This window comes from Thalassophryne amazonica, chromosome 10 (genome assembly GCF_902500255.1).
Source record: "Thalassophryne amazonica chromosome 10, fThaAma1.1, whole genome shotgun sequence".
Taxonomy (NCBI): domain Eukaryota; kingdom Metazoa; phylum Chordata; class Actinopteri; order Batrachoidiformes; family Batrachoididae; genus Thalassophryne; species Thalassophryne amazonica.
In genome coordinates this window covers 81,359,371-81,386,360 of record NC_047112.1, presented here as the reverse complement: position 1 = coordinate 81,386,360, position 26,990 = coordinate 81,359,371, and the positions used below count along the sequence as shown (strand labels likewise).

The 26,990-nt window shown below is 41.3% G+C and overlaps 2 protein-coding genes and 1 long non-coding RNA gene across 11 annotated transcripts in view; 1 reads left to right on the top strand and 2 right to left on the bottom strand.

The window, feature by feature from the left end:
• The window catches only part of b3gnt5a (UDP-GlcNAc:betaGal beta-1,3-N-acetylglucosaminyltransferase 5a), a 33,918-nt gene extending 30,228 nt beyond the window's left edge, over positions 1–3,690 (bottom strand). Inside the window, exon 1 of the mRNA XM_034180355.1 lies at positions 3,479–3,690. The gene's annotated coding sequence lies outside the window, so the exon portion shown is untranslated. The remainder of the gene's footprint in view (positions 1–3,478) is intronic.
• The window catches only part of mcf2l2 (MCF.2 cell line derived transforming sequence-like 2), a 373,245-nt gene that overhangs the window by 171,539 nt on the left and 174,716 nt on the right, over positions 1–26,990 (top strand). For all 9 annotated transcript variants that reach the window (XM_034180353.1, XM_034180346.1, XM_034180350.1 and 6 more), the window contains exons 16-19: positions 15,854–15,920; positions 21,789–21,904; positions 22,786–22,855; positions 26,701–26,793. In XM_034180353.1, the coding sequence (XP_034036244.1) occupies positions 15,854–15,920; positions 21,789–21,904; positions 22,786–22,855; positions 26,701–26,793 (346 nt within the window). The remainder of the gene's footprint in view (positions 1–15,853; positions 15,921–21,788; positions 21,905–22,785; positions 22,856–26,700; positions 26,794–26,990) is intronic.
• Positions 5,541–21,580, bottom strand: LOC117519056. The gene is made up of 3 exons (XR_004563154.1): positions 21,487–21,580; positions 9,903–9,905; positions 5,541–5,552 (listed from the first exon to the last, which is right to left on the bottom strand). It is a non-coding gene; the product is annotated as an uncharacterized LOC117519056 (long non-coding RNA).

The following is a 26,990-nucleotide window of genomic DNA, read 5'->3' as shown; positions in this document are numbered from 1 at the left end:
TACTGACACCGTTAGCACTTTTAGGAGCTGATTCCTAGGCCCACTTTTTATACGATTACTGAGAAAAATATGCGGTTCATAGCTTTTAATGTCCACACCAAACCAAACCGTTATGAGAACCACCACACAGTCCCCAAAAGTATGATTGAATAAATCCCCGAACCCAGGTTAGGTGGCTCGAACTCTAAGAGGGGGTGTGTTCAGGCGTCTTTTGTCACATATGGACCATGTTGTGCATCTCTGCCATCCCAGACCTTGCATAGTGTTGCTGGGATTATTTCTCTCTAACATAATTGCAACAGCGGATATCTTCCTCCTACCCAAGCTCAATAATTCCATGTAAGCAGTTTTGGTGCAGTTTATCTCTCATTTCATCCTTCCCAGACTCAGCCAAAGCTGACAAAGTACAAATCAACATTGAAACTATATTTCTGTGGTCCTGTCTGGCACTTATTGTAGACTATTTGATGGAAATATAGGTTTCTATATTTATCTTGGATATAGAGTATCTAGAAGTGATGGCTATAGAAACAAGACCCCTGCCTAATGAAATGACTGAATCCTCTTTTATGTAAATTCAGCACTGGTTGCCCTTAAGTTTACCTGCTTTAATCTGTATTTGTCTTCCTGTATGCAGCTGCAACTCCAGTCATTAGTCAGTCAAATTACATGTTTATAGCCAGAACATGTGTAGTTTTATTTATATCGGCCACATGTACCACTAATTCCTATGCAGACCCTAAGGACCATTGGTGCTCATGTTTTCCTCAAGATACCACAGGGTGAAGTGCACTGTTAAACCGAACACTCCATTTTAATACAATAATTAAGTTCATGAATCTCAAACTTTGAAAAAAGTTATAGTCACTCATTTCCATTAATTAAACTAACTCAAAAATGAATTGTCATAACAACTCAGTTCCTTTACGTGCATTTAAAGTTTTGGGGCATTTAAGTGTTGGTGATGTATTTCCAGTGCATTGCATTCACTCATTTTAATTACGTTTAAGTAACGGAGGCCAGCAAGTGTCAATGTGCATATGTAGTTCGTAAACCTCACTCCCAACAGCTCAAAAGGATTCTCTGGTCACAAGGTCAGAGCCCTAGGTTTTAGCCGTCTGGTTAGAGAGTCCGACTTCCATGCTGGAGATCGTGAGTTCGCGTCCCGAGGGGACCGAATGGGCAGAGTCATAACAACACAACGCAGAGTCAACAAGTAAACCAAAGAATGCATCAAAAATGTAATGCAAATTTTTTAGGCAGAAATTTATTTGTCACTTTTTTATTGAAAAACATAAACTTGATTTACATAAGTTTAATTAACTATAAATTGCTAATTAGTAAAACTTTAACAATTACATTTTTGAAAATTATTTTATTTAAGTTGGCAAACACAAATGGTTTAAGGCAATCGGTTTTGTCAAATGGTTTGAGTTCAACTAACTCTCATAGGACACCTTCACAACCAAGGCTGGTGCCCATTTACAGCTGGGTGGACTGCTACATTGCAGATAGTGTCTTGAACAAGGACACAGACAGGTAGCATGACCAGGAATTGAATCCAGGTCTGTCATTGGTATCCCAACATGTACCTCATCAGTAACAATCTCATCTCACACACTCAAAACTATTTTTTAACACTAGGTAGTGTCTGATATGTCATTTATGATGATTAAAAAAGAAATACTAACAGCCAATGAGTTGTCAATGTAAAATGTACTTACTGCAGTACCAGTGCACCCAAACACATTTCCGCTATAATCCATCCCCAGCAATTCACAAACAAATGTGGGTGTTGCCATATCAAGACACACATACATCACTTGAGGGACAACACTGATTAATGAAAGCATAATTAGAAATATATCAGTTATCCAAAAATAGATACAGCAATACTAACTGATATATTTCTACTGTTATTATACAATGTTGCCCTTCACTTGATGTGCTGCAGTTCTCCAAAGAGATAAGCTGGTTTTGTGTCACTCATTTGAGCAATAAATATCCTGGAACAAGTCATAGATTTTTGGTAGACATTTTCAATCTTTAAATATATACATTCATTTAATTATGGGGGGGGGGAGTTGAGATGTTTTGAGCATGACCCAGGGGAGTAGTTCTCTATCTTTTGCATTCTAAAAAAAAAAAAAACATTTCTCAAGATTGCACCCAGTGACTCAAAATTTCACACATTCTTGAGAAATCTTGGTTTCTCAGAACGCAAAAGATGGAGAACCACGCCCTTTATTTCTGGGTCAGGATCAAAACTTCTCAATCACCCCTCATATGTCTCTTGGTATATCCCATGTCTTGGTTAGCTGAACTCATATGCATACTACAGCCATCCACCCGACAGCACCTCCCTGAAAGCGTGTTGAATGTTTTATGATATATAAACTTAAAAATATAAATATGTATTAAGGCATGTAGACTCACCATCAACTTTTCCATATCAGATTATTCTTTATAATTGAGATCTTGTGAGTCACAGAGGTTCATGTTGAGGAGGCGTTTGGAAAAAGTGAAGAGCAGAAAAGTTGTCAGCCAGCTGTCATGTGACTTTTTTCAATCACTAACATAGTTTGTAAAAAAAATTGGAATTATGGTACTTATTTCCCAATCATAAAAATGGTAAATGGCCTGCATTTATATAGCACATTTCCATCTGAAGTAGAAGCTCAAAACACTTTGCAATTATGCCTCACATCCACCCATACACACACACACTGATGTCAGCATATATTTCCATGCAAGGTGCTCGACTGCATGGGGAGCAATTGGGGGATTAAGGGGTTTGTCCAGGGCCCCTTAGTGATTTTCCAGTCTGGTAATGGTTTCAACCAAGCATCCTCTGGTCTCAACCCCAATGCTGCATGAGACCATCACCTCCCTGAAAAAGTCCACTAAAAGGTGTTATTTATTGAATGTTGACGGTATGGTGTCAAAGTGACTGTCTACAGATAACTTTCTATTATAGCTGTGTGCCGTGCATGGCACCCATGAAAAAATAGGTGTCGGATCTCAAGGGGGCATAGTACATATGATACAACACATGAATCTGAGACGTTTTTGGGACTCTTCACTCATGTTGCCGGTGTGCAAAGTTTAATCTATTAACACTGAAACCTAAATGAAAATAAATAGGGAACAAACAACGCGCACATGCATGCTTGAAGAGTATGTCAGGCCTTCTCTGACTGCTTAGTCTGAGGCTGGGAATACAGCCTGTGAACTCTGGCTCTGCGGTGTCTCGCCACAGACGGGTGAAAAAGTCCATTAGATTCTGAGAGTATTTACTCAACTGACATCAATGGCTTGACTAATTAGCTATGGTTTTCCCAGACAATTCCCTCCCTGTCAGTCTGCTATTGCAAGCCGACACCATTAGCCTTGAACACTGGAAGGCATTACAGTCTCCACTCAGAGAGAAACCCTCCGCCGCTCAGACTTACACATGCTCGCTGTGTTCTGTACTTACCAAGCAGTTTGTGAGTCCACTTCATGCGAAGAAGCAAATGTTCGCTCAGAGCTTTCTGCTGTCCTCTCTCTTTTTGAATCGGTCTGCTTTTGGCATTTACGACTTTGGATTTCTTTCTTTCCAACTGTTTCCAGTTTTTGCTTGTTTGTATCACTTTGTCAAGTTTTCCTTCTGCTCTTTGGCTCACTTCACCTCGTCGAATCCAGCACCTCGGATCAGCGGCCCATAGGAGGAGAGAGAGAGCATGCTTCACACATGTAATGTGCCCTGACAGTCTCTGTGTGAGTCTGAGAGGGGCGGTGTATGGGTTGTGGTTGGGGGTGGTGTTAACTGTCAAGGAGGAGGAACCCTTGGGCTGCAGAGGAAATTCTACCTCTTTACTCCCCTGTGCCTCATGTCATACCACCCACTAGGAGTGCGTCCTTATAGAAAGTCATGGTCTTATTAGTGTGCACTGCCAGTTGTCCAGGATCCACTATACTTCAGAATAACAACTCTCCGGATTTTGTGGACTAGTGGACTATTGAATGAATTTATTTATTCACACAAATCAATAATAACAAAAACTCATAAACAAAAAGCAACTTAACAAAAGCAAAGCTTGTACAACCCCAATTCCAATGAAGTTGGGACGTTGTGTAAAATGTAAATAAAAACAGAATACCATGATTTTCAAATCCTCTTTAACCTATATTCAATTGAATACACCACAAAGACAAGATATTTAATGATCAAACTGATAAACTACCACTGTGTTACATCACCTTTCCTCACTCCACACTCAATAAGCCTTTGGGAACAGAGGACACTAATTGTTGAAGCTTTGTAGGTGGAATTCTTTCCCATTCTTGCTTGATGTACAACTTCAGTTGTTCAACAGTCCGAGGTCTCTCTTGTCGTATTTTGCGCTTCATAATGCCCCACACATTTTCAATGTGCGACAGGTCTGGACTGCAGGCAGGCCAGTCTAGTACCCGCACTCTTTTACTACGAAGCCACGCTGTTGTAACACGTGCAGAATGTAGCTTGGCATTGTCTTGCTGAAATAATCAGGGACGTCCCTGAAAAAGACATTGCTTGGATGGCAGCATGTGTTGCTCCAAAATCTGGATGTACCTTTCAGCATTGATGGTGCCATCACAGATGTGTAAGTTGCCCATGTCATGGGCAACTTACACACCCCCATACCATCACAGATGCTGGCTTTTGAACTTTGCACTGGTAACAATCTGGATGGTCTTTTTGCTCTTTTGTCCAGAGGACACAACGTCTATGATTTCAAAAAACAATTTGAAACGTGGACTCATCAGACCACAGCACACTTTTCCACTTTGGGTCTGTCCATTTCAAATGAGCTCGGGCCCAGAGAAGGTGGCGGCATTCAGACATTTTACTTGCAATAAAAATCCAACGAGAGGGGTGGACCACTGCTCACACAAAGCCTGCTCACAGGCGAATGACGCAACCGACAGCCGTGAAAAAACTCACGCATGCGCACGACGGTTCAAGCTTGGCTGATGCAATCACACGTGATTCAAATCCATATGGTTTTTGCAAAACATAAAAAGGTCGGATAGTTTTCGAACAGACCTCGTATCTTGTCTTTGTGGTGTATTCAATTGAATATAAGTTGAAGAGGATTTGCAAATCATTGTATTCTGTTTTTATTTACATTTTACACAACATCCCAACTTCAGTGGAATTGGGGTTGTAAATACCCACCCCTTATACCATAAAAAAGAAAGAACGTATACATATACAAATATATATATTCATAACAACAAAATACCAAAGAAGTGTGAACAATATAACTTAATCCATGCACTAAAATTTCAAAACACACAACAAAATCGGTAAACCTAATTCTTCAAACTATAATGAGTAATTTTATTATTTTTGTAAAGCCTTTTAAAGCCATCTAAGGTACAAGTAATTTAATATTATCAGAACAATTATTCCAAATGTCAACACTTTTAACAGAAACACAACTTTTTATAGTAGTTCGGATCTTTAATTTCTCAAAAAATGATGTTCCTCTCAAATTATAACTGGAGTCCCTCATTTTAAACAGATCCTGGACATGTTAAGGCAAAAGTTTATTTTTAACTTTTAATATATAATTTGTATTGTGATGTAGTCAACCGAGTCCCACAATGTTAAAATTTGTAAACAGGAAAATAATGGACTCATTGACTATAGCAAGGTGTGTGTGTGTGTATAACCCAATATCTCCAAAACCATACATTTTTAGTTGAGGCCAACATGATCTTGGCTGTCAAGGGGGCCATTTCATTTTACTGATGAAAGTCTGTGCATTTCCACAAATGGTTTCGTTTAAATCTCCATTTTCAACTGCATTTTTCTCCATAAAAAATAAAAATAAAAAATAAAAACTTACTCGGTGTCGCATCTGAACTCTTCATATATATATATATATATATATATATATATATATATATATATATATATATATATATATATATATATATATATATATATATATATTACCAGCATATAAAACACACCAGAGATAAAACAATTTTGAATTATTTGACATTTAAGTGATACCAAACAGTGATATTAAACATAGCAGACCAGTGAGGGAAGCTACAAAGCACACAATGACAAGTGTGAAGGAGTTACATGTTTCTGTAGTGGTGAATGGTGAAAAAGTCTCTATTTGTGTCACTCTGCCATGAAGCTATAAATGGAAAAACGACAGACAAAAGTTGCATGTGGCAACCTTTTATGTGCCTTTTAATTCTATTCTATGTTTGCTTTTATTTTTGTGAATTTCTACATACAAAAATTAAGGACATACATTCTAGAACCAGATGTTAAGGATAAGACACGGACTGAGGAGCAGTCCAGTATCTGACTGAACCCAGCATGAAATAATCAGAAGCAGTTCCAAAAAGAAAACACATTTATTTTTCTCCCTTTGTGCTATACATGAAATACTAAATAATTATAGTTCTGGTGAGGTGAAAAGGCGGCGCGTTCTCTCAGCGTCTCAACAGTCGGAGTCCGAACGTTCAGGACTCAGGTGTTCCGCCAACACCCCCCCCCCAGGTGACTTTCCCAGACTGTACTCTGCGAAGGAGGAACAGAGATGAGATTATTCAACACTTATTACTACGAAATATTGTTTAGAGGCAAACTTATCAGCTACACGTTTAGGTCTGGTTTCAAAACTTTGTTCAAAGAGGCTGCTGCTCACAGCTAGTGGTGGATCATTAATCCGCACGCCACTGCCGTGAGGAGCACGCCAAACAATTTCCACCAATAATTACTTATAGCTGCGTATAAACGCCAATTTACATTCACGGATAAACTTTTCAGAATATTCACTTCTGTCGTGTGCTGACAACGTTTGCCTCTCACCCTCGTCCTCCTTCACAGGCACGATGTCAGACTCTGAAACGGCCCTCAGCGTCCCCACACGGTCGTCACAGGGTCGTATTCTCCGGCACTCTTATCCAACTCACTGCTGGTTTAAATGTAGTTCTTCATCACTACATTGGTACCAGCTGGAAGTCCTCAGATCTGCACGTGAACATCACAGGTGTCGTGGATTGTCCTGATAGAGAGCCGCACGAGAATGCAACAGGTGCAGCCAATCATCGTAACAGAGGAGAGAGACTCTTCTGCAGCACATTTTCCTCAGAGAACAGCCCCAAATCACCTGGGAAGGAAAATAAACACAAAACAACCCAACCTTGTCCAGCCAAACCCCCCCCAACACACAACAGTACCCCCCCGTCAACGGGAAGCCTCCCGGCGACCGCACAAACCAGACCCAAAAACCAGCCCACACATCAAAGGCCAAAGCAGGAGGAGGGCAGAGATCACAGCAGGCAGCAAAGCCGGGAGATGCGGCAGAAAGGCTGGCCGGCATCAAAACAAAAAAAAAAAAACATCCCGAAACAACCCCAAACACAAAAACAAAACACAACAAAAAAAAAGACCCCCATCATCCCCCCCCAGAGAGTACCACAAACATACCCCAGGGAAGCACACCGGGGTAAACACAAAAGAAAAACACAATACCCAACCCAACACCCCCCCCAGAGGACCGTCCCATCAAACCCTGGGGAGGAACAAAAAACACACAAACCCAAAAACCCCAACAAAAACCCCCCAACACAGGTCAAAGGAAAAAACAAACAATGCCCTCCCCCAACATGCGGAGCCCGACTTCCCCCAGGGGACATTGTCGTCAACCCCAGGAGCAACGACCATGGCAGGAGCCATCCAAGAATCCCCAGGCATACACGGGAGCCTTAACGTCCCCCAGAGGACCGTCCCATCAATCCCCAGGAGACACCCCCACAACCCAGGAACCCCACCCCAGCCCAACACGGCCGGTCGGCCCCACAGTCAACCTCCCCCCCAGAGGACCGTCCCATCAAACCCCGGGGGGAAACAGGAGGAAACAAAAACCCCAAACCCCCAGGGATTTCCAAAAACCACCCCAGGAGCAAACAAAAACTACAGAAAGCCCCATTGACCTCCCCAGCACCCCGAAAGACCCTCCAGGTCTGTCGGGAAACACGTCGTGGCAATCAGCACAGGACTACTAAGCCGGAGAAACCAATAGGAAAAACGCAACCCGGCTCCACCCCCAAGGGCAGGTGAAAACCGGCAAGACGGCCGGTGTCGACCCCCCGACTATACTCCAGCCTACCGGGAGGGGTGGGCAGCAGAAAAGGCGTACGGCACTGATCGGCCCCACCGCTCCGACTGGAGTATATCCCCACTGCCCGACACCTCAGCAATGCCAATGGCGAACGGTCAGAGGCACGCTGAGGCTGGAGAGGAACTGGGAAACAACTAAATCTAAGAAAAGAGCCCTGGACCCCCCCCCCCCCCCCCCCCCGAGGTGCAGAGGTCCTCATGGGAATGCCAATCAACCAACCTGCACCACCCCACAACACCAAAGACGAATGGCCAGGAGTGTGTGAGGCTGGGGTTAGGGGACAGGGAAATAAAAACCAACAAAACGACCCATTCCGCCAACAAAAATTAAATAACTATAAACAATAAAAAAAAAAAAAACATGCTTACCTGAGTCCAAACGAACTCCGACCAGCCAGCCTGTTCACCCCACCAGAACTATCTCAAGTGCTACACACAAAAACCGGTTCACAAAAACTCCCATTTATATCCCACAAAAATGTCCATAAAACACCTGGAGCCATATTAAGATGCGGTCTCCTGACGCTCGTTTGACCAGGGCAATATGGCTGTTCTGACCCTTCCAAGTTGCATTGGCTCATCCACTAGAGGAGCTAGAGGTCCCGTCGGAGGAGTCTCACAGGAACGAAGAAGAGGCTGTCCGGACTTATGTCGGGGAAAACCCCGAGACAAAACACCCCGCTCGGACGCTCGCCCTCTCTCTCCTCCACGCTCCTTAATCCGATCGTCTAGACGAATAACCAAGGATATTAACTCATCTAAATCCTTCGGTTCGTCACGGACAGCTAGCTCATCTTTCAGGGAGTCATTCAACCCGTCTACTAACACCCCCCTCAAAGCAGCAGCGTTCCAACCAGACTGAGTGGAAAAGATTCGAAAATCCACAGAATAATCAGCTGCGCTTCGTCGCCCCTGTCGGAGGTTCAGCAATCGCTGAACCACGGCATTTGTTTTCATCTCCAGGTGCTTCTGGACTTTCTCCTGAAATGGAACTGCTTCTGCCGCTGGGTCCATATTGGTTTGGCCGGAGAATTCTGTTAAGGATAAGACGCGGATTGAGGAGCGGTCCAGTATCTGACTGAACCCAGCATGAAATAATCAGAAGCAGTTCCAAAAAGAAAACACATTTATTTTTCTCCCTTTGTGCTATACATGAAATACTAAATAATTATAGTTCTGGTGAGGTGAAAAGGCGGCGCGTTCTCTCAGTGTCTCAACAGTCGGAGTCCGAACGTTCAGGACTCAGGTGTTCCGCCAACACCCCCCCCCAGGTGACTTTCCCAGACTGTACTCTGCGAAGGAGGAACAGAGATGAGATTATTCAACACTTATTACTACGAAATATTGTTTAGAGGCAAACTTATCAGCTACACATTTAGGTCTGGTTTCAAAACTTAATTCAAAGAGGCTGCTGCTCACAGCTAGTGGAGGATCATTAATCCGCACGCCACTGCCGTGAGGAGCACGCCAAACAATTTCCACCAATAATTACTTATAGCTGTGTATAAACGCCAATTTACATTCACGGATAAACTTTTCAGAATATTCACCTCTGTCGTGTGCTGACAACATTTGCCTCTCACCCTCGTCCTCCTTCACACGCATGATGTCAGACTCTGAAACGGCGCTCAGTGTCCCCACACGGTCGTCACAAGGTCGTATTCTCCGGCAATCTTATCCAACTCACTGCTGGTTTAAATGTAGTTCTACATCACTACATTGGTACCAGCTGGAAGTCCTCAGATCTGCACGTGAACATCACAGGTGTCGTGGATTGTCCTGATAGAGAGCCGCACGAGAATGCAACAGGTGCAGCCAATCATCGTAACAGAGGAGAGAGACTCTTCTGCAGCACATTTTCCTCAGAGAACAGCCCCAAATCACCTGGGAAGGAAAAAAAACACAAAACAACCCAACCTTGTCCAGCCAACCCCCCCCAACACACAACACCAGAAATATTACAAAATGCAGGCAAAGATAATCATGTAAAAATTTAAAAAAAAAAAACGCGGACCAAATCCAGACATTTTATAAACACTAAAAGAAAAGAACAAGCAAAATCAAGAAATCTGCTAATTTGTGGTAGCCAATGACTCGGAGCCACTAGGGGCAGCTCTTCTGTTGTCTGTCACTGCATGCTTCATCTTCAGTTAGCCTTGACAGAAAGGCAAAGTCACCACTTAGGTTAAATAATTATCTCCTGTGGTTTTCCCATCTTGTAGGCAATGGAAAAATATCAAAATCCACAAAACCAAGCAGCCACACTAACCACGCTTTCTGCTGAGAGGTCAAAATGAGCTCATCACTTGCTCATATTGCACTTCTGGTTTGGAAAATCATTTTGTAGTTGTGTGTGTATGCATGTGCTTTTCCATTTTGAACATCTTTCATTCTATGTAGCATTATTGGATTTGCAGCACATCTGTTTTAATGCTGTGCCGTTGCTGTTCTACCACACAACCCCCCCTCCACCCTCACCCGACATGTGGGACCTTGTAGTTATAGATATATGTGAAGAAATCTCATTAACTGAAATGTCAAAGGGATGCTTACAGCTCAAACTGTTGCAAACGCGCATTCAGTAGTGATGCATAGCGGAATATACAGAATGCATTTCATCAAAGATGCAACAGCTGATTTAGGAAGTACATAAGTCCTTGTCAGCACCACTGGGTGTGTACATTTGTACTTTTTCAGAGACATGTAGCCACACACAGGCAGACAACAAGCAGACAGAACTGTCCCGCTGTCTCCCTGTGGGAATTAGTAATAATGAGGATGGAAAAAAGTGCTCCGGTTACAATCTGGAATTGATTGAAGATTTCCACTCTTATTAGGGCTCTCCAATCAACCAGTTTGGAAGAGAATTACAGTTGATAAGTTGGTGGCGGGTGCAACTGAGGATGCATTCGAATGCCACTATGTTGGGAGCTAAGCCAGAAGTCACTGTCCAAGTAGATCTTTGGAGGGGCCTCTTGAGCCAGTTACCTCTAACACCACAATAAGACTAAAGCATCATTTATGCTCCATTTACATCCCTAAATGTACGTGTGTATTGCAAACTGTGCAGCTATCGCTGCCTATCCTTTCTATTTGTACAGATGGTAAGAGAAATATCCACTAGATGGCACTGCAGACACTCTTGAAAGTTTCTGAGAACATCAAACGTGATTGTCGAGAAAGTCTTAATAAAGTTTCTACTGCAAAGGAGACAAAAGACAAGGCACCAGTGTAGACGAAGGTGGTCTAAGCAGTCACTTCATACACATGTACAAAAGTATTACCAAAATATTACATCATTAACTGTCTTCTTCATGTTTGTGTCTTGTTTGAGCTTTGGTAACACTGCCCCCACAATTACTAGTGGCACTGCTCTGTTCCATCAGTACCTTTACATTTTTATAAAACAGACACAAATGCTGAGTAAAAGAAAGAAATTTAAGTTTTTCACTGTGCTTTTGGTTTTACAGTTTGGATGAGTCGTGCCTTCAAGAAAACACCCTAAAGATATTCTTCCTGAACATTTTGTACATTTATCTCTAACCACAAGCTCCCACATAACATTCTACCATAACACATTATTTTCACTTTTTGTATCAGAATTAGTCATTTACTATGAATGAAGCCTCATTTGATACCGTCTGAACAATCAGGAAATTACTTCACTGGCTACTTTGCTGTAATCGATGCTTCTATTATATGAACTTTCAAGCACTGACATGCAGACACACATCTCAAGTTTTGTGTGTGTGATATGACAAAAAGGTTGGTGCTTTATTGACCTATAAAAATGGTCTCATGCATCAAAGAGCCTTTTAGCCCGCCCCACTGGGCTTGTGAGTGTACAAATGCAAAAACTCAAACTGTATAAACATGACCACATGAAAGGGACCATTCCTGTCAGTACATATTTGCTTCTAGTATTTATGAATAGAACACCTTTTGAGTGTGCTATGGTATCCAAAGCATCTCTCAAATTGTTCACGCTGAGCTGTGTTACTCTTCGATGGCCCGGGGCAGGGTTCAGCCTCAACCAGCGCTGAGAATTTAGCGGGACTGCAAAAATTGTAATTCTGTGAATGCGGGGTTGCCCTGGGGAAATGATTATGGTGGAAGCCAGTACCTCTGTGTGATGCTTAGCAATGCCACAGGAGGCATACGTGTGTGTGCTCACCTTGGTCTGTGTGTAATTGTGTTTGAATGTATGTTAAAAAAATAAATAAATAAATCTTAAAAATGCCTACTCCAGATCGAGCTTGACAGGAACACTAAGCTTTTGGGAACAAGTGGTTTGGAAGGGCAAATATCTGGCTCCCATCCTCACATTTAGATAAAAATCAAATTTTATGGAAATAAGTTCAAGGGTTTTATTGTCAGCAAACTTGATTGTTAAAAAGCCCATGTATTTTGTCTATGTACATGCCTAAGACATTTAAATGTGGGTGTGTCATGTTCTATGATCTCTGGGCATAATTTGCAGAATTCAAACTGTGTGCTTTACTGCAGAGTTTCCAACATGACTTCAAAACAGTTGTCCTGACCTATGTAGTTATGCTGTGTTTTGAAAAAAATATTATAACAGTCTTTGTCTAGGTCAGCAGTCTTTGACCGTCCCTGCTCGCCCCTGCTGTCTTTGTCAGCAGGAGCGGTGTTGCATTCACTCTACCGTACCTACTGGTCAATCTTTGTTCCTACTCTCACCTACGATGATGAGAACTGGATCATGACCGAAAGAACTAGATTGCGGGTACAAGTACAAGTGGCCGAAATGGGCTTCCTTAGGAGGGTGGCTGGTGTCTCCCTTGGAGATAGGGTGAGAAGCTTGGTCATCTGTGGGAGCTCAGACTAGAGCCACTGCTCCTTCATGTTGAAAGGAGCCAGCTGAGGTGGTTTGGGCATCTGGTAAGGATGCCCCCTGGGCACCTCCCTATGGAGGTGTTCCAGGCACGTCCATCTAGGAGGAGACCCTGGGCAATATCCAAGACTAGGTGGAGAGATTATATCTCCTCAGAGGTGGCCATTGTTCCCTGCTGGAGCTGTTGCCCCAGTGACCCTATCCCGGATAAGCAGTTGAAGATGAGCGAGTCTTTGTCCAGTGCACAGCAAGAAGTAGAAGATGCTGCCATCGCTTTACAATGCAATTCCCAAACAATTCCACGACAGACGTGCATATTGATTTGACTGAAGGTTTCCACTGGATGTCCTTCTTGACAGGTACAAGGTGGTTGGGGGATGGGTGGGCATTGACCCAATGACATTCTTCCTGTGAGGCAAGTAGGGTTACAAAGGATGGAAAATTTCAGGTAAATTTCTGGAAACTTACCAGAAATTTTCCATGTAAAGTTAAGCTTGGGATTCTTGGAAATTATGAAGAATTTGCAGTATTCCAAGTTGGAAACTTTCCACAGAAATAAATGTGAATATAAGGGAATTAACAGGAATTTGCGAGAATTAAGATAATACGAACTTTATTTATCCCAAAGGAAATTATTTAGTGAAGAAATTTTGGATATTTATACAAACTGTATCATATACAAACATAAATATAAACATTTTGTTTTGCCATAAGCAGTCATGCATGCAAACATTTTGCATACAATTTTTAAAATGCACATTTTTTTACTTTGATTTATTTGTGAGTAGAACCAATTCATCTCATTGACCCCCTAGCTAGCATAGAACTGTTTAAACAGGTTTTTTAAATTAGTATTTGCTAGTTAAACTCCAGTACCATCCATTGTATCATCAAAACATACTTGACTAGATGTAATCCTTGGGGTTAACTACAATAGTGTGGTTTCAATAGCAGGGGAACTGTGCCTCCATAAGTCCATCTATCACTTTTTTCTCTCAACACTATGGCTTATGAACATCTTATCCAATTTATTCTGAAAATGATATGCATTATTGTAAACTAGGCTTCCTGTATAAACATTTGGCCCATCTGTCGGTCAGGATTTTTACAACAAAGTCACTTCAAACACTATGGACTCTGTATATTATATCATTAATAAACAATGCCCGTTAAGTCTGTCCAATTCATTCCAAAAATTATTTTCAATTTTTCAATTTTCAATTTATTTTAATATATATAGCACAAACCACAACAAAGTTGCTTCAAGGTGCTTCACACAAATAAGGTCTAACCTTACCAACCCAACCCTTACCAATAGGCATATTATACTCTGTTGCCCATCATATGAACATTTGCACCATTTGGAATCACACTCGTGTGTGTATGAATGAATGCCTCACTTCTGGTGCAGGATGCTTGGCCACAAGCTGCCTTGTTGCCAGTGTTGCACCACTAAATCTGATATTCATGTAACCTGAAGATATGATTTCACATCCATTCTTTTTGTTAACTGACAGAACTCAGAGTAAAGGTGAATGGTTGCTTGTCTGAGGATGTGTCATCATCTACGGGGTCTCCTCAGGGGTGTGTCCTGTCACCACTCCTCTACATTCTTGTACTGATATTTGCCCCAGACAACAGACACGTCTTAAAATTTGCAGATGACTCTGCTATTTCCTTCATGTTAATGAAAATAATCACGGTCCTGTTGTATATGATTTTGTACTCTGGTGTGATTGGGTAGTCCTACAAGTTAATGTGGCAAAGACGATGGATGCACTTGGTGATTTGACGGACAACCCCCTTAGACTGCTGGCATTAAGAGGTAGGAAGTAAAAGTGGTAGGAACATACATGTACCACAGCAGTATGATTAACAAGATGCTTTGTATACATACCTGTCAACATTTGAATTTACCAATGTGAGACACCCATTCATGGCCACGAGCGCCAAGGGCGCAAAGCGTAACTAGGGGGTCTGGGGGTATGCCTGGACCTACACAAATGCGGGACTAATGGGCATCCCAAACACACTCATGTGGGATATGGGACACAAGGGTAAATACCGGGACTGTCACACCCAATGCAGGACGTTTTTTTTGTCATCTGTTGGTATAGCAATCACTCTGGTCTGCTACAGAATCCACAGAGAAGTCCCTGCACCAGTGGGCCTCTGAACCTGTATAGCACTTACTTGGTCCACATAGGGACCCTTGACTTATGACGCCATTGCAAATCCTCCAGATCTCTATCTAAATTCTAAATTTCTAAAAGATACATGGAGAAGAGGTAAACTGAAAACCAACCAAAACAAGGCAACACAAATATTATCATCATTGTTTCCTCCCTGTGACAGTAAATACTATCATAGATTCCAGTTCTTTGATAATGGTACCAGAGAGGCAAAGTCTAATGAGATCTGATCTCACTACTCTTCCTGTAAACTGCTATCTTCTCAGTGAGGGGTGTCTGGTCTGCCTTGATTGAAAAGCCATTATATTATTTTGTGTTGTTTTCTTTATGCTGATAAGAGGTCCAAGTGAACAACTTTAGCAACAGCAGCAAATCGCCAGTTTCGACTTACTCAGAATGCAGAATGTGTGTCTCATGTGACCAGAGAGTGCTTCACTCTATGACCTTATTACCGCCGGGAAAAATGCTTTGTTCATTTATTTGTCTTGATGGGAGGCATGCCCCTTCAAACTGAGTGGAACAATGCCTGGTGAATTAAGACAACCTTCACAGAGGGAATTCTGATGGAAGTGCTTCTTAATGATTTGTTCTGAATCAGTTATCACCACATTCTCTCGTCTCCCTGCGTAGACACATCATGACGGAGTTGATTGAAACAGAGCGGCTGTACGTGGAGGAATTGCAAAGCATCATGGAGGTATAGTATGCCTCTGAACCAAAAGTTGTTTTTGACCCATTTTATGCCATGATCCCAGTGTTCTGTTGGGCCTTTAGAATAAATGTGTATTAATCCCAGTTGTTAATTCAGGCATTCTTCATTGGGCCAAAATGTTGGCCTTGATTTATGGTCATTTTTGCCCAAATCAAATCACTACTGACCATGAATCATTCCACCAAATTTGGTTTGAATCAGAACTCTTTGGGTTATTTTATTCAGAGACACATAGACACAGGGCTGAAAATAATAACCCTTGCATGCGCTAATACTATGCGTGGGTGTATAAGTAATAAAATCCTTTCTGTACTAGCTTTGTTAACCACTGTTATCTAATATAAACTCAAAACACATTAAATATACCCATAACACTGGTCAACACGATTTTTCTTGTGTGGAGTTTTTCAATGGATTTTGGGTAATTTGGGGCGCTGAATCCGAATCTGGTGTTAGTTTTTGCTATTTACATCATGTTTTTCTGATATGAAAACATATTTCTCATACTCCATCACTTAGCCAAGTCCAAGCCATATTTCTCTAGGATTGATCTTGAGAAGGCTATCCAATCCTTCATCACAAGTAGACTAGATTATTTTAACTCTATGTACGTTGGCTTGGATCAGACCTCTCTAAACCGTCTTCAGCTTATTCAGAATGCTGCTGCTCGTCTTCTTTCGGGAAAGAAAAAATATGACCACATTACGCCTGTATGGCCACTCTTCACCGGCTTCCAGTCCGTTACCAGTTCCTAGTTGATTTTAAACTTCTTTTTAAAGCCTTCAATGGCCTGGCCCCAGTGTACCTTTCTGAGTTTCTATTACATTACACCCCAACCAGAGCCTTAACCCCTTAACGCCCGAATTTATATAGCTGTATATAAAAAAATGTTTTGTGTGCGTTTTTGCCTTTAAGTAGATGGTAAATAATGTTGAGATTATTAATTTCACTTTTGCAGAAAAACTAGATAGTAATATTGGGTATTCTGGTAATGACTTTATGTTATAATGTTATAATAATAATGATGGTATGTTGCAAATTTGCGACAACAGGCATACAGGTCAATTTGGTAAGTTGCATATTTGAGTCAGAGATTGTAGCATATATGCGATGGGCGTTAAGGGGTTAAGGTCTTCTGACCAACTGTTGCTGAAGGTGCCTAAAACCAGATTCAACACTAGAGGTGACAGATCCTTTTCAGCGGCTGCCTCCTGACTCTGGAATATTCTCCCCTTTAATATTAGATCACCCATGTCCCTAGAGACTTTTAAATCCTCTTTAACAACCTATTTCTTTTCTCTGGTGTTTCCTAAATGAGCGATTACATCTCTATTTCCTACTACTTTTTGCTTATTATTTTACTTTGTCTTTTATTTGTTTTATTGCCTATACAAATGTTTTTGTTATTTTTAATTTATTTATTTACGATTGGTTGTAATTTCGGTCACTCGGGAGGAGCTCGGAGTCGAGCTGCTGCTCCTCCACGTCGAAAGGAGTCAGTTGAGGTGGCTCGGGCATCTTTTCCGGATGCCCCCTGGACGCCTCGCTGGAGAGGTGTTCCGGGCATGTCCCACTGGTAGGAGGCCCCGGGAAAGACCCAGGACACGCTGGAAGGACTACATCTCTCGGCTGGCTTGGGAACGCCTTGGGGTTCCCCCGGAGGAGCTGGGGGAGGTGTGTGTGGTTCGGGAGGTCTGGGCGGCTTTGCTTGAGCTGCTGCCCCAGCGACCCGACTCCGGATAAAGCGGAAGAAAATGGATGGATGGATGGATGGATGGTTGTAACTTGGTGCCCATTTTTTAATGATGTACAGCACTTTAGTTGACTGCTGTTGTTTTGAACATGCTTTAGAAATAAAGGTTGAGTTCAGTATCAAGCATTGAAGCAAAGGCTGCAGTCTCGCACACCTCTTTGGCACCATAAACAATATTATGGCTCTTGTTCAAATTTTGTGAACCTGGTTTGAAAACAATGCTTTTGAAGCTGCTTTAGTGCAGGATTAGTGGCAACAAATTTGTGAGTGAATGAGCAACATTTGTGTAATCTATCAATACAGAACATGCAGATTGCAAAAAAAACAAAAAAAAAACATGATGTGATAGAGGAAATCTGAGCTGAGATTTGGATTCAGCACCCCAAAATTACCCTAAATCAGTTCTCAACGTCCATGCAAGAATTTTTTATTTTATTTTTTTTTTTTAGCCGTTGTTGTTGACCAGTGTAATATAATTAAAAAATGGTGAATGTCATTTCTTTGTTATTAATTAGAGGTCACAGTGGATTCTAATTAATTTTTGAAAATGTTGGTCCTGACATGGAATATTGCACGTTAGAGTGGATCCACATAATCTACTGGGGGAAAAGTTTCCTTTTAAAATGATAAATGACATATTTTCCTCATGAATCCATTTTCACAAGACATCATGAAACTTTTCAGAAAATAATAATTTTGACTGTTAAATGCTTGGTTTGCAAAGGAAATGGCAAACCAAGTGAATGCTCATTGGGTTTTTTGTGACACGTCTTATCCTGTCACATCACACGATAATTAAAAACAACAAATGGTGCAAACTATAAAAGTTTTACATCATAGTGACTTACCAAAAAAAAGGATAAACTACTGTATAATTTTGACCCCTGTATAGGCCTAAATAGGCCTTTGTCCCCATTTTGGCTAATTCTACACTGTAACTTCTTAACATTCAACCATAGGTAGTACAAACTATACCATTTTTATCTTTATGATCAAACAAATAATGTGATGCATCTTTCAACATGATTGGAGAATTAAAATTTTTGACCGGTGTAATCCTTAATAGAGGTTCCCCCCAAGTTGTGTGTGCTGCCGCCTAGTGGGTAAAAATTTGTCACCACAATGCATTCTGGAACGAAGGTCAACAGACCCATTATATCTGATCATGTCACTCTACAGTTTAGTTTATCTGGTGTGTGTTTAAGGTGATTTAGTGGTGTTAATGGTTCCCAGACAGCATAGATTTCTTCTGTGACACTTCAAAATGTGCATCGCATACAAGAAAATCAACAAAGCTGGATGTTTACCCGTGAATGTCGAGTCTCAGCTTTTTCTGTGATGTTCGGACTCCTCATGATTACACTCCCAAGATCCTCATATCTGCCCTCTGCCTGTGTTAACTTTGATAGCGGTACATCAGAAGGTGTGTTGAATTTTGTGTGTTGACTACTTGCCGGGATAAGATGCGAAGTTTGGCATACTAGACGGCAGCACACGTAACTCAGGAATCCTCTATTGACTCCAACTTATGGATAGCTACCACTCTGAGAGGACTTCTTATATATTTTATTTCTGCCATTTATACATTGAGAATGGATTGGACGTGACATTATGGCACTTTTTTTGCTACTGAAAACCTGCTTGGCCTACAGAATATAACTTTTTGTGATCTCTTTTATATACACTCAACAAAAATATAAACTCCTCTTCAATGGCTGTGCGAAGTTGCTGGATATTGGCAGGAACTGGTACACGCTGTCGTACACGCCGGTCCAGAGCATCCCAAACATGCTCAATGGGTGACATGTCCGGTGAGTATGCCGGCCATGCAAGAACTGGGACATTTTCAGCTTCCAAGAATTGTGTACAGATCCTTGCAACATGGGGCAGTGCATTATCCTGCTGCAACATGAGGTGATGTTCTTGGATGTATGGCACAACAATGGGCCTCAGGATCTCGTCACGGTATCTCTGTGCATTCAAAATGCCATCAATAAAATGCACCTGTGTTCTTCGTCCATAACAGACGTCTGCCCATACCATAACCCCACCGCAACCATGGGCCACTCGATCCACAACATTGACATCAGAAAACCGCTCACCCACACGACGCCACACACGCTGTCTGCCATCTGCCCCGGACAGTGTGAACCGGGATTCATCCGTGAAGAGAACACCTCTCCAACATGCCAAACGCCAGCGAATGTGAGCATTTGCCCACTCAAGTCGGTTACGATGACGAACTGGAGTCAGGTCGAGACCCCGATGAGGACGACGAGCATGCAGATGAGCTTCCCTGAGATGGTTTCTGACAGTTTGTGCAGAAATTCTTTGGTTATGCAAACCGATTGTTTCAGCAGCTGTCCGAGTGGCTGGTCTCAGACGATCTTGGAGGTGAACATGCTGGATGTGGAGGTCCTGGGCTGGTGTGGTTACATGTGGTCTGCGGTTGTGAGGCTGGTTGGATGTACTGCCAAATTCTCTGAAACGCCTTTGGAGACGGCTTATGGTAGCGACATGAACATTCAATACACGAGCAACAGCTCTGGTTGACATTCCTGCTGTCAGCATGCCAATTGCACGCTCCCTCAAATCTTGCGACATCTGTGGCATTTTGCTGTGTGATAAAACTGCACCTTTCAGAGTGGCCTTTTATTGTGGGCAGTCTAAGGCACACGTGTGCACTAATCATGGTGTCTAATCAGCATCTTGATATGGCACACTTGTGAGGTGGGATGGATTATCTCAGCAAAGGAGAAGTGCTCACTATCACAGATTTAGACTGGTTTGTGAACAATATTTGAGGGAAATGGTGATATTGTGTATGTGGAAAAAGTTTTAGATCTTTGAGTTCATTTCATACAAAATGGGAGCAAAACCAAAAGTGTTGCATTTATATTTTTGTTGAGTGTAAGACCATATTAATGCAAACGGTCTCTCATCCAGATACCCAGCAGCAGTAAGAACAGTGCTGTACTGTTTCAGTGATCACACTGATCTACTTTCAGTACTCTGCATTTTTTCTCCTTAAAAAGCCAGCCTCCAGATGTCTTCAGTGTATCAGTGTAGAGGGATATCCCAAGTTAAATATGTCCAGTCTATGTTGTGGCTATATTAAACACACAGCAAGGAATTTCATTCTGAAGCATGTACACACACTGTCGTTTGTGTGTCCATGTTGTAATGATTACATGAAACAGAGCCCAGAGTTGTTAGACTTTGCAACTGGAAATGCTCTCAGAACACATCCCTCTGTCAGCAGCAAAGAACATATTTTCACCAAAGCTTCCATAAAATCTGAGGGAGAAGACAATATGGGAATGTCCTCATACAGTATTTGCCTTGATATTAATTTACTAACTTAGTGTAAAACAACAAATTGGGCTTAAAACCTGCAACTTTACATTTATTTAGTTTATTCACATATTCTGTGAGCACATTGTATTTATTTCTGATGACCTGAAAACAAACTGATTAAAGTACCACAAAAGCTAAATCTGGGTATCTGGATGTACACCCTTAAAATTTATGTTTTGATCCACAAAATCTAGAACTTTGTGGGGATCTGCACGAAATTTAATACACTGTTGAAAGTCAGAGAGGTGAGATTGAGATGAATTTTGACATGTACAGATGAGATGATGTCTCATGATGCAAATACCTGATGTATTTTTGATGACTGCCTATATAATAACGTCATAAAAATTGATGAAAATCTGCTAAATTATCCTGTCTGGCAATATTAAAGAAAGATAAAAGAGGAGAAAAAAATCTGGATCCACCACTGAATTAATCTACTTCAAATGATAATGGTTTCCTCCTTGGCCCATAGCCCACCCTTCCACCAAGTTTCAAGAAAACTGGTTCAGTACTTTTTGAGTAATCCTGATAAAAGTCAGGCAAACAGCCCTAAAAACAGAGGTAATAATTCACTGTCGTCAGTTGTAGGCATGTATTTTAACGCTATCTTTGGCACCAAGATGTCAAAATTATTAGAGCACTGTATTTACCATTATGTTTGTTATGCCTAAGTTGGTGTGTGTTCCTTTTTGCTTCTCTCTCTCTTGCTCTCTCTCCACATACTCCTGTCTCGTCCTCAGGGTTACTTTGCAGAGCTAGATAATTCTGAGCTCAGCCACCTCATCCCCCCGTCCCTGGAGAAGAAAAGAGACATATTGTTCGGCAATCTCCCAGAGATATATGAATTTCACAACAGGTACCAGAGTGGTTCTTCTGCATTGCTCCACTATACAGTGTGTCTTGAAAACATTAATATCAATGAAGACCAGTAAGAGGAAAAACAGTCAAAGGAATGGAGAAACCACAATAAAGTGCAAACGTTTCAATGTAGCCAAGGACATAATGATTTTATATGTCAGCAGTGTGTTGTTTTTAACGTTACTCCATCCTCAGGGTACTAAGTGAGTACAGCGAGCTACACTGAAAAAAGAACCAACTTAAAAAGTTGTTTCCACTGGTAACATCTAAATGAATAAAGTTTGAACTTAAGTTAATAAGTTAGGTAAGATGTAACTTTCAAACATAAATTCAAGCAACTTTATTTATTTAGATGTTATCAATTTAAACAATTTATTTAAGTTGGTGTAACTATTCTATTTTTTCAGTGTGAATACAGTTCAATATATAAACAGACATATTGACTAAAAACCTTCAAGTTCAATTTTCAGCAACTGTACCGATTCCATTTTATCAATCAGTTAGAATGCCGATTTCTATGTTATTTAAAAAATTGTTACAAGATAGATTAATTTCAGTATTTCTGTCAGATTTTTTAGTGGAACAGTTGACATACACCAAGATGAAGTACTCTTTAAACAGCACGGAGTCCACAAATGTTTCAGTCTTTGAATATATTTAAGACAATAACTAAAGACCCCCTTTGTCTCCTAAATTTAATGGGGGGGTGGAGATTGAAAGACTTAAGCCACCTTGACACTTGCATGAATTTGATCCCTGCACTGGCATGCAGTTGTGGTGTAGTAAGTTAATGTTCAGCTTCTTTTGCTTTTTGCTGATTAAAAATAAGAATAAAGTTAATTACCATTATTATGCCTCTTTTTCATAAATGACCTGCAGGACATTTCTTAAAGAGCTGGAGAACTCTGCAGAGAGACCAGAGCTGGTGGGGACCTGCTTTCTGAAAAGGGTAAGAAGAGTTATAATACTAATACTGTATAGTATTGTAACTGTACTGATATACGTAGTTGCATCTCAGAAAAAAAAATTAATATCTTGAAAAAAAAAATAAAAAAATGAAAAAACATTGTCACATATTTTAGACACTTTGTAAAATGTTTGACAATTTTTTTTGTCAGATATTTAAAATATTAGATATTCTAGAGTCGTTACATAGAAACTAAAATGCTTCATGCATTGTTTTAAATTCTAATTTTGATAATTATAGCCTACCGACTTCACAGGTGTCCACTCACTGACACTCTCCACAAGGAGGGTCAGTAACAGAAGGTCATTGCTGAAAGGGGTGGCTCTTCACAGAGTGCTGTATCAAATCACATTCATGGAAACTTGACAGTGAGGGAAAAGTGTGGTGGGAGAAGATGCACAAGCAACAGGGATTACCACAGCCTTGAGAAGATTGTCAAGCAAAGCCAAGAATTTGAGGGCGCTTCACAAGGAGTGGACTGAGGGTAGAGTCAATGCATCAAGAGCTGCCACACACAGACATGTCAAGGAAATGGACTACAAGTCTCACATTTCAGGTGTCAAGCCATTCCTGTGCCAGAGACGATGTCACAAACATTTTATCTGTGCTAAGGAGAAAAATAACTGGACTGTTGCTCAGTGGTCCTGAGTCCTTTTTTTTTTTTTTTTTTTTTTTTTAGATAAAAGTACATTTTGCATTTCATTTGGAATTCAATGTCACAGACTCTGGAGGAAAAGTGGAGAGGCACATTCTGGCACAGAGGCATAGAATCCAAGTTGCTTGAAATCCAGTGTGGCCTTTCCACAGTCAGGGATGATTTGATGTGGCATGTCATCTAGTGTTGGTCCACTGTGTTTTATCAAGTTCAAAGTCAATGCACCTGTCTGCCAGGAGATTTTTGAGCACTTTGTGCTTCCAACTGATGTGATGTCTTATGGAGGTGCTGATCCCCCCACCCCCAAAGTCATGGCACCTGCCCACAGTGCCAAAAAACAGCTTTGTAGACAATGGCATTACTATACTTGATTAGTTTCAAAGACAGTACTCCATAGATTCTGTGTTGTGTGAAATTCAGTGAGAAGGTGAGACAGGTACTGGATGGAGGGGAAGCAATTTTGGACAACTGGAAAAGTACTACAGATGTGGTGAGGCAGACAGTTTGGAAGGTACTGAGTGTGACATCTGGGCGGTCGAAGGAAAGTATAGAAGTTGGTAAAAAAGAATTGGGATAGTCAGAGAAATGAATAAAGTAGACAGGAGTAAAAGGAGATTCGGTGTAAGGTGAGAAGAGATGGGACAAAACCTAAGAAAAAGACATATCGGGAACTGTACAAGAAGTTGAATAGTAAGGAAGGAAAGAAGGACTTGTACTGATTGGCCAGAAAAAGGGACAGAGCTGGAAAGGATATGCAGAAGGTTAGGGTGGTAAAGGATACAGATGGTAATGCGCTGACAAGTGAGGAGAGTGTGTTGAGAAGGTAAAGGGAGTATTTTGAGGAGCTGTTGAATGAAGAAAATGAGAGGGAGAAAAGTCTGGATGACATGGAGAGATTAAATCAGGAAGTGCAAGAGATTAGTAAGGATGAAGTGAGGGCAGCTATGAAGAGGATGAAGAGTGGAAGGGCAGTTGGTCCAGATGACATTTCATTGGAGGCATGGAAATGTTTAGGAGAGATAGCAGTGGAGTTTCTAACCAGCTTGTTTCATAAAATCTAGGAAAGTTCTGTTTCTCTGTTTAAGGTGCAGCTCCATCCAGAGATGGGAGTTGTATTTGTGTTGGCGACCCTCCTGTCCTGTGCACCAACAGCAATTCTTGTATATTTGTCCGTGAATTGTTCTGTGAATTGTTTCTGTAATTTATGTTTGTAGCATGGCCCAAGCAGAGGGTCACCCCTTTGAGTCTGGTCTGCTTTAGGTTTCTTCCTCAGAGGGAGTTTTTCCTTACCACTGTTGCTCTGGGGCTTGGTAAGGTTAGACCTTACCTGTGTGAAGCGCCTTGAGGCAACTCTGTTGTGATTTGGCACTACATAAAGGAAAATAAATTGAAATTGAAAAATTGAGAGGATGCCTGAGGAGTGGAAAAGAAGGGTGATGGTTCCTATTTTTAAGAACAAGGGTGTTGTGCAGAGCTGGAGTAGCTAAACAGGCATTAAGCTGATCAGCCACAGGATGTAGTTATGGGAAAGAGTAGTAGAAGCGAGGTTTAGAAAACAGGTGAAGATCTGTGAGCAGCAATATGGTGTCATGCCAACAAAGAGCACTACAGATGCAATGTTTGCTTTGAGAATAATGATGGAGGAGTATAGAGAAGGCCGGGGGGGGGGGGGGGGGGGGGGTTACATTGTGTGTGTAGTGCAGGATATGCACAAGGATAGTGTGCCAGTAGTGAGATGCACAGCAGGAATGACAGACTCATTCATGGTGCGAGAGTTAAATACTTGTGGTCAACTGTCCAAAGTAATGGAAAGAATGGTAGAGAGGTGAAGAAGAGATGCAGGCAGGGTGGAGTGGGCAGCAAAAGGTAGCAGAAGTGATTAGTGACCAAAGAATATCTGCAAGAGTGAAGGGGAAAGTTTACAAGACAGTAGTGTGACCAGCTCTGTTGTACAGCTTAGTGATGATGGCATGAACAAAAAGACAGGAGGCAAAGCTGGAGTGCGATTCTCTTTGGGGGGTGATGAGAATGGACAGGATTAGGAATGAACTTATCAGCGGGACAGCTCAGGTGGGACAGTTTGGAGACAAAGTTAGAGAGGTCAGATTGAGATGGTTTGGACATGTGCAGAGGACGGACCCAGGGTATATAGGCAGAAGGATGCTGAGGATGGAGCCATCAGGCAGGAGGAGAAGAGGGAGGCCAAAGAGGAGGATGTGGTGAGGAAGGACATGCAGGTGGCTGGTGTGAGAGAAGAAGATACAGAGGACAGGGTGAGATGGAAGCGATTGATTTGTTGTGGCGCCCCCTAACGGGAGCAGCCAAAAGAAGAGGAAGAAGAAGATGCCATAGATTCTGGATAGGATATTGTCAAGAGGAAGATGCGCGACACAAGACCCAACAATACAGACGAGTTGAAGGTCACAATCAAAGCAACCTGAGCTTCCATAACTCCTCAGCAATGCCCAGCCTGATCACCTCTAGACCACAAAGCATTAATCCACTAATTCATTCAAAAGGAACCTCAGCCAAGTAATGAATGTAAAAATGAACATACTTTCCAGAAGTTCAAATTCTTTGTATTATCAGACCTTTTTTAATGATCTTATGAAATATTCTAATATTTTGAGACACATATTTTATTTTTTTCCTTTATTTTTAAGCTATCACCCACAATTATCCAAATTAAAATAAATTTAAAAAAATGCTTGATTCACTTTAGTTTATATGTAATGAGTCCAGAATATATTAAAAAATTCACTTTCTGAAATACACGACAAAAATAAAAATTATTGAACCTTTTCATAATTTTTGCTTTGATTTGATTTATTTGGCAATAAAATACATTTACATAAAAACAGCATAGTAAATGAAATTACCGAGGATCGCACAATAAAGCAAAAAATTATTTCCATTGTGGTCCTGCTATACTGTATAGTAATTTTTTGAGACGCACCTGTACATATACACTAATATCCACATTTGTAGTTCATATTGTTGCACTAAGTGCACAGTGGACAGACAGTGGCAGTGAGGAAAGAAATGTGTCCGTGTTCTTTCTCTATATCACTCCAGAGACATAATACATCCAGCACCAGCTGAAATTCATTTCGATGTATCTAGAAATCATGTCAGGCCCTCGCTGTAACCACTCGCATCTTTGTGTTGTCAGAAAGAGGAGCTGCAGGTGTACGAGAAGTACTGTCAGAATAAACCGCGCTCTGAAATCCTCTGGAGGCAGTATGGAGACAGCCTCTTCTTTCAGGTAACAATGTCTGCAGACTGAAACGACGTCTAGCTGAAAGTTTTGATGTCAAAAATCCTGTAATGTCACCAGAGTTAAAATTCATTTTGTGCTGCCTCACGTGTGCACCTTTGCTCTGTGCGCTTTGAGCATGCACAGTGACACCAAAGGCAGGCTGCTTTCTTGAAAGATCATTTCCTTTAGAAGATATATGAAGA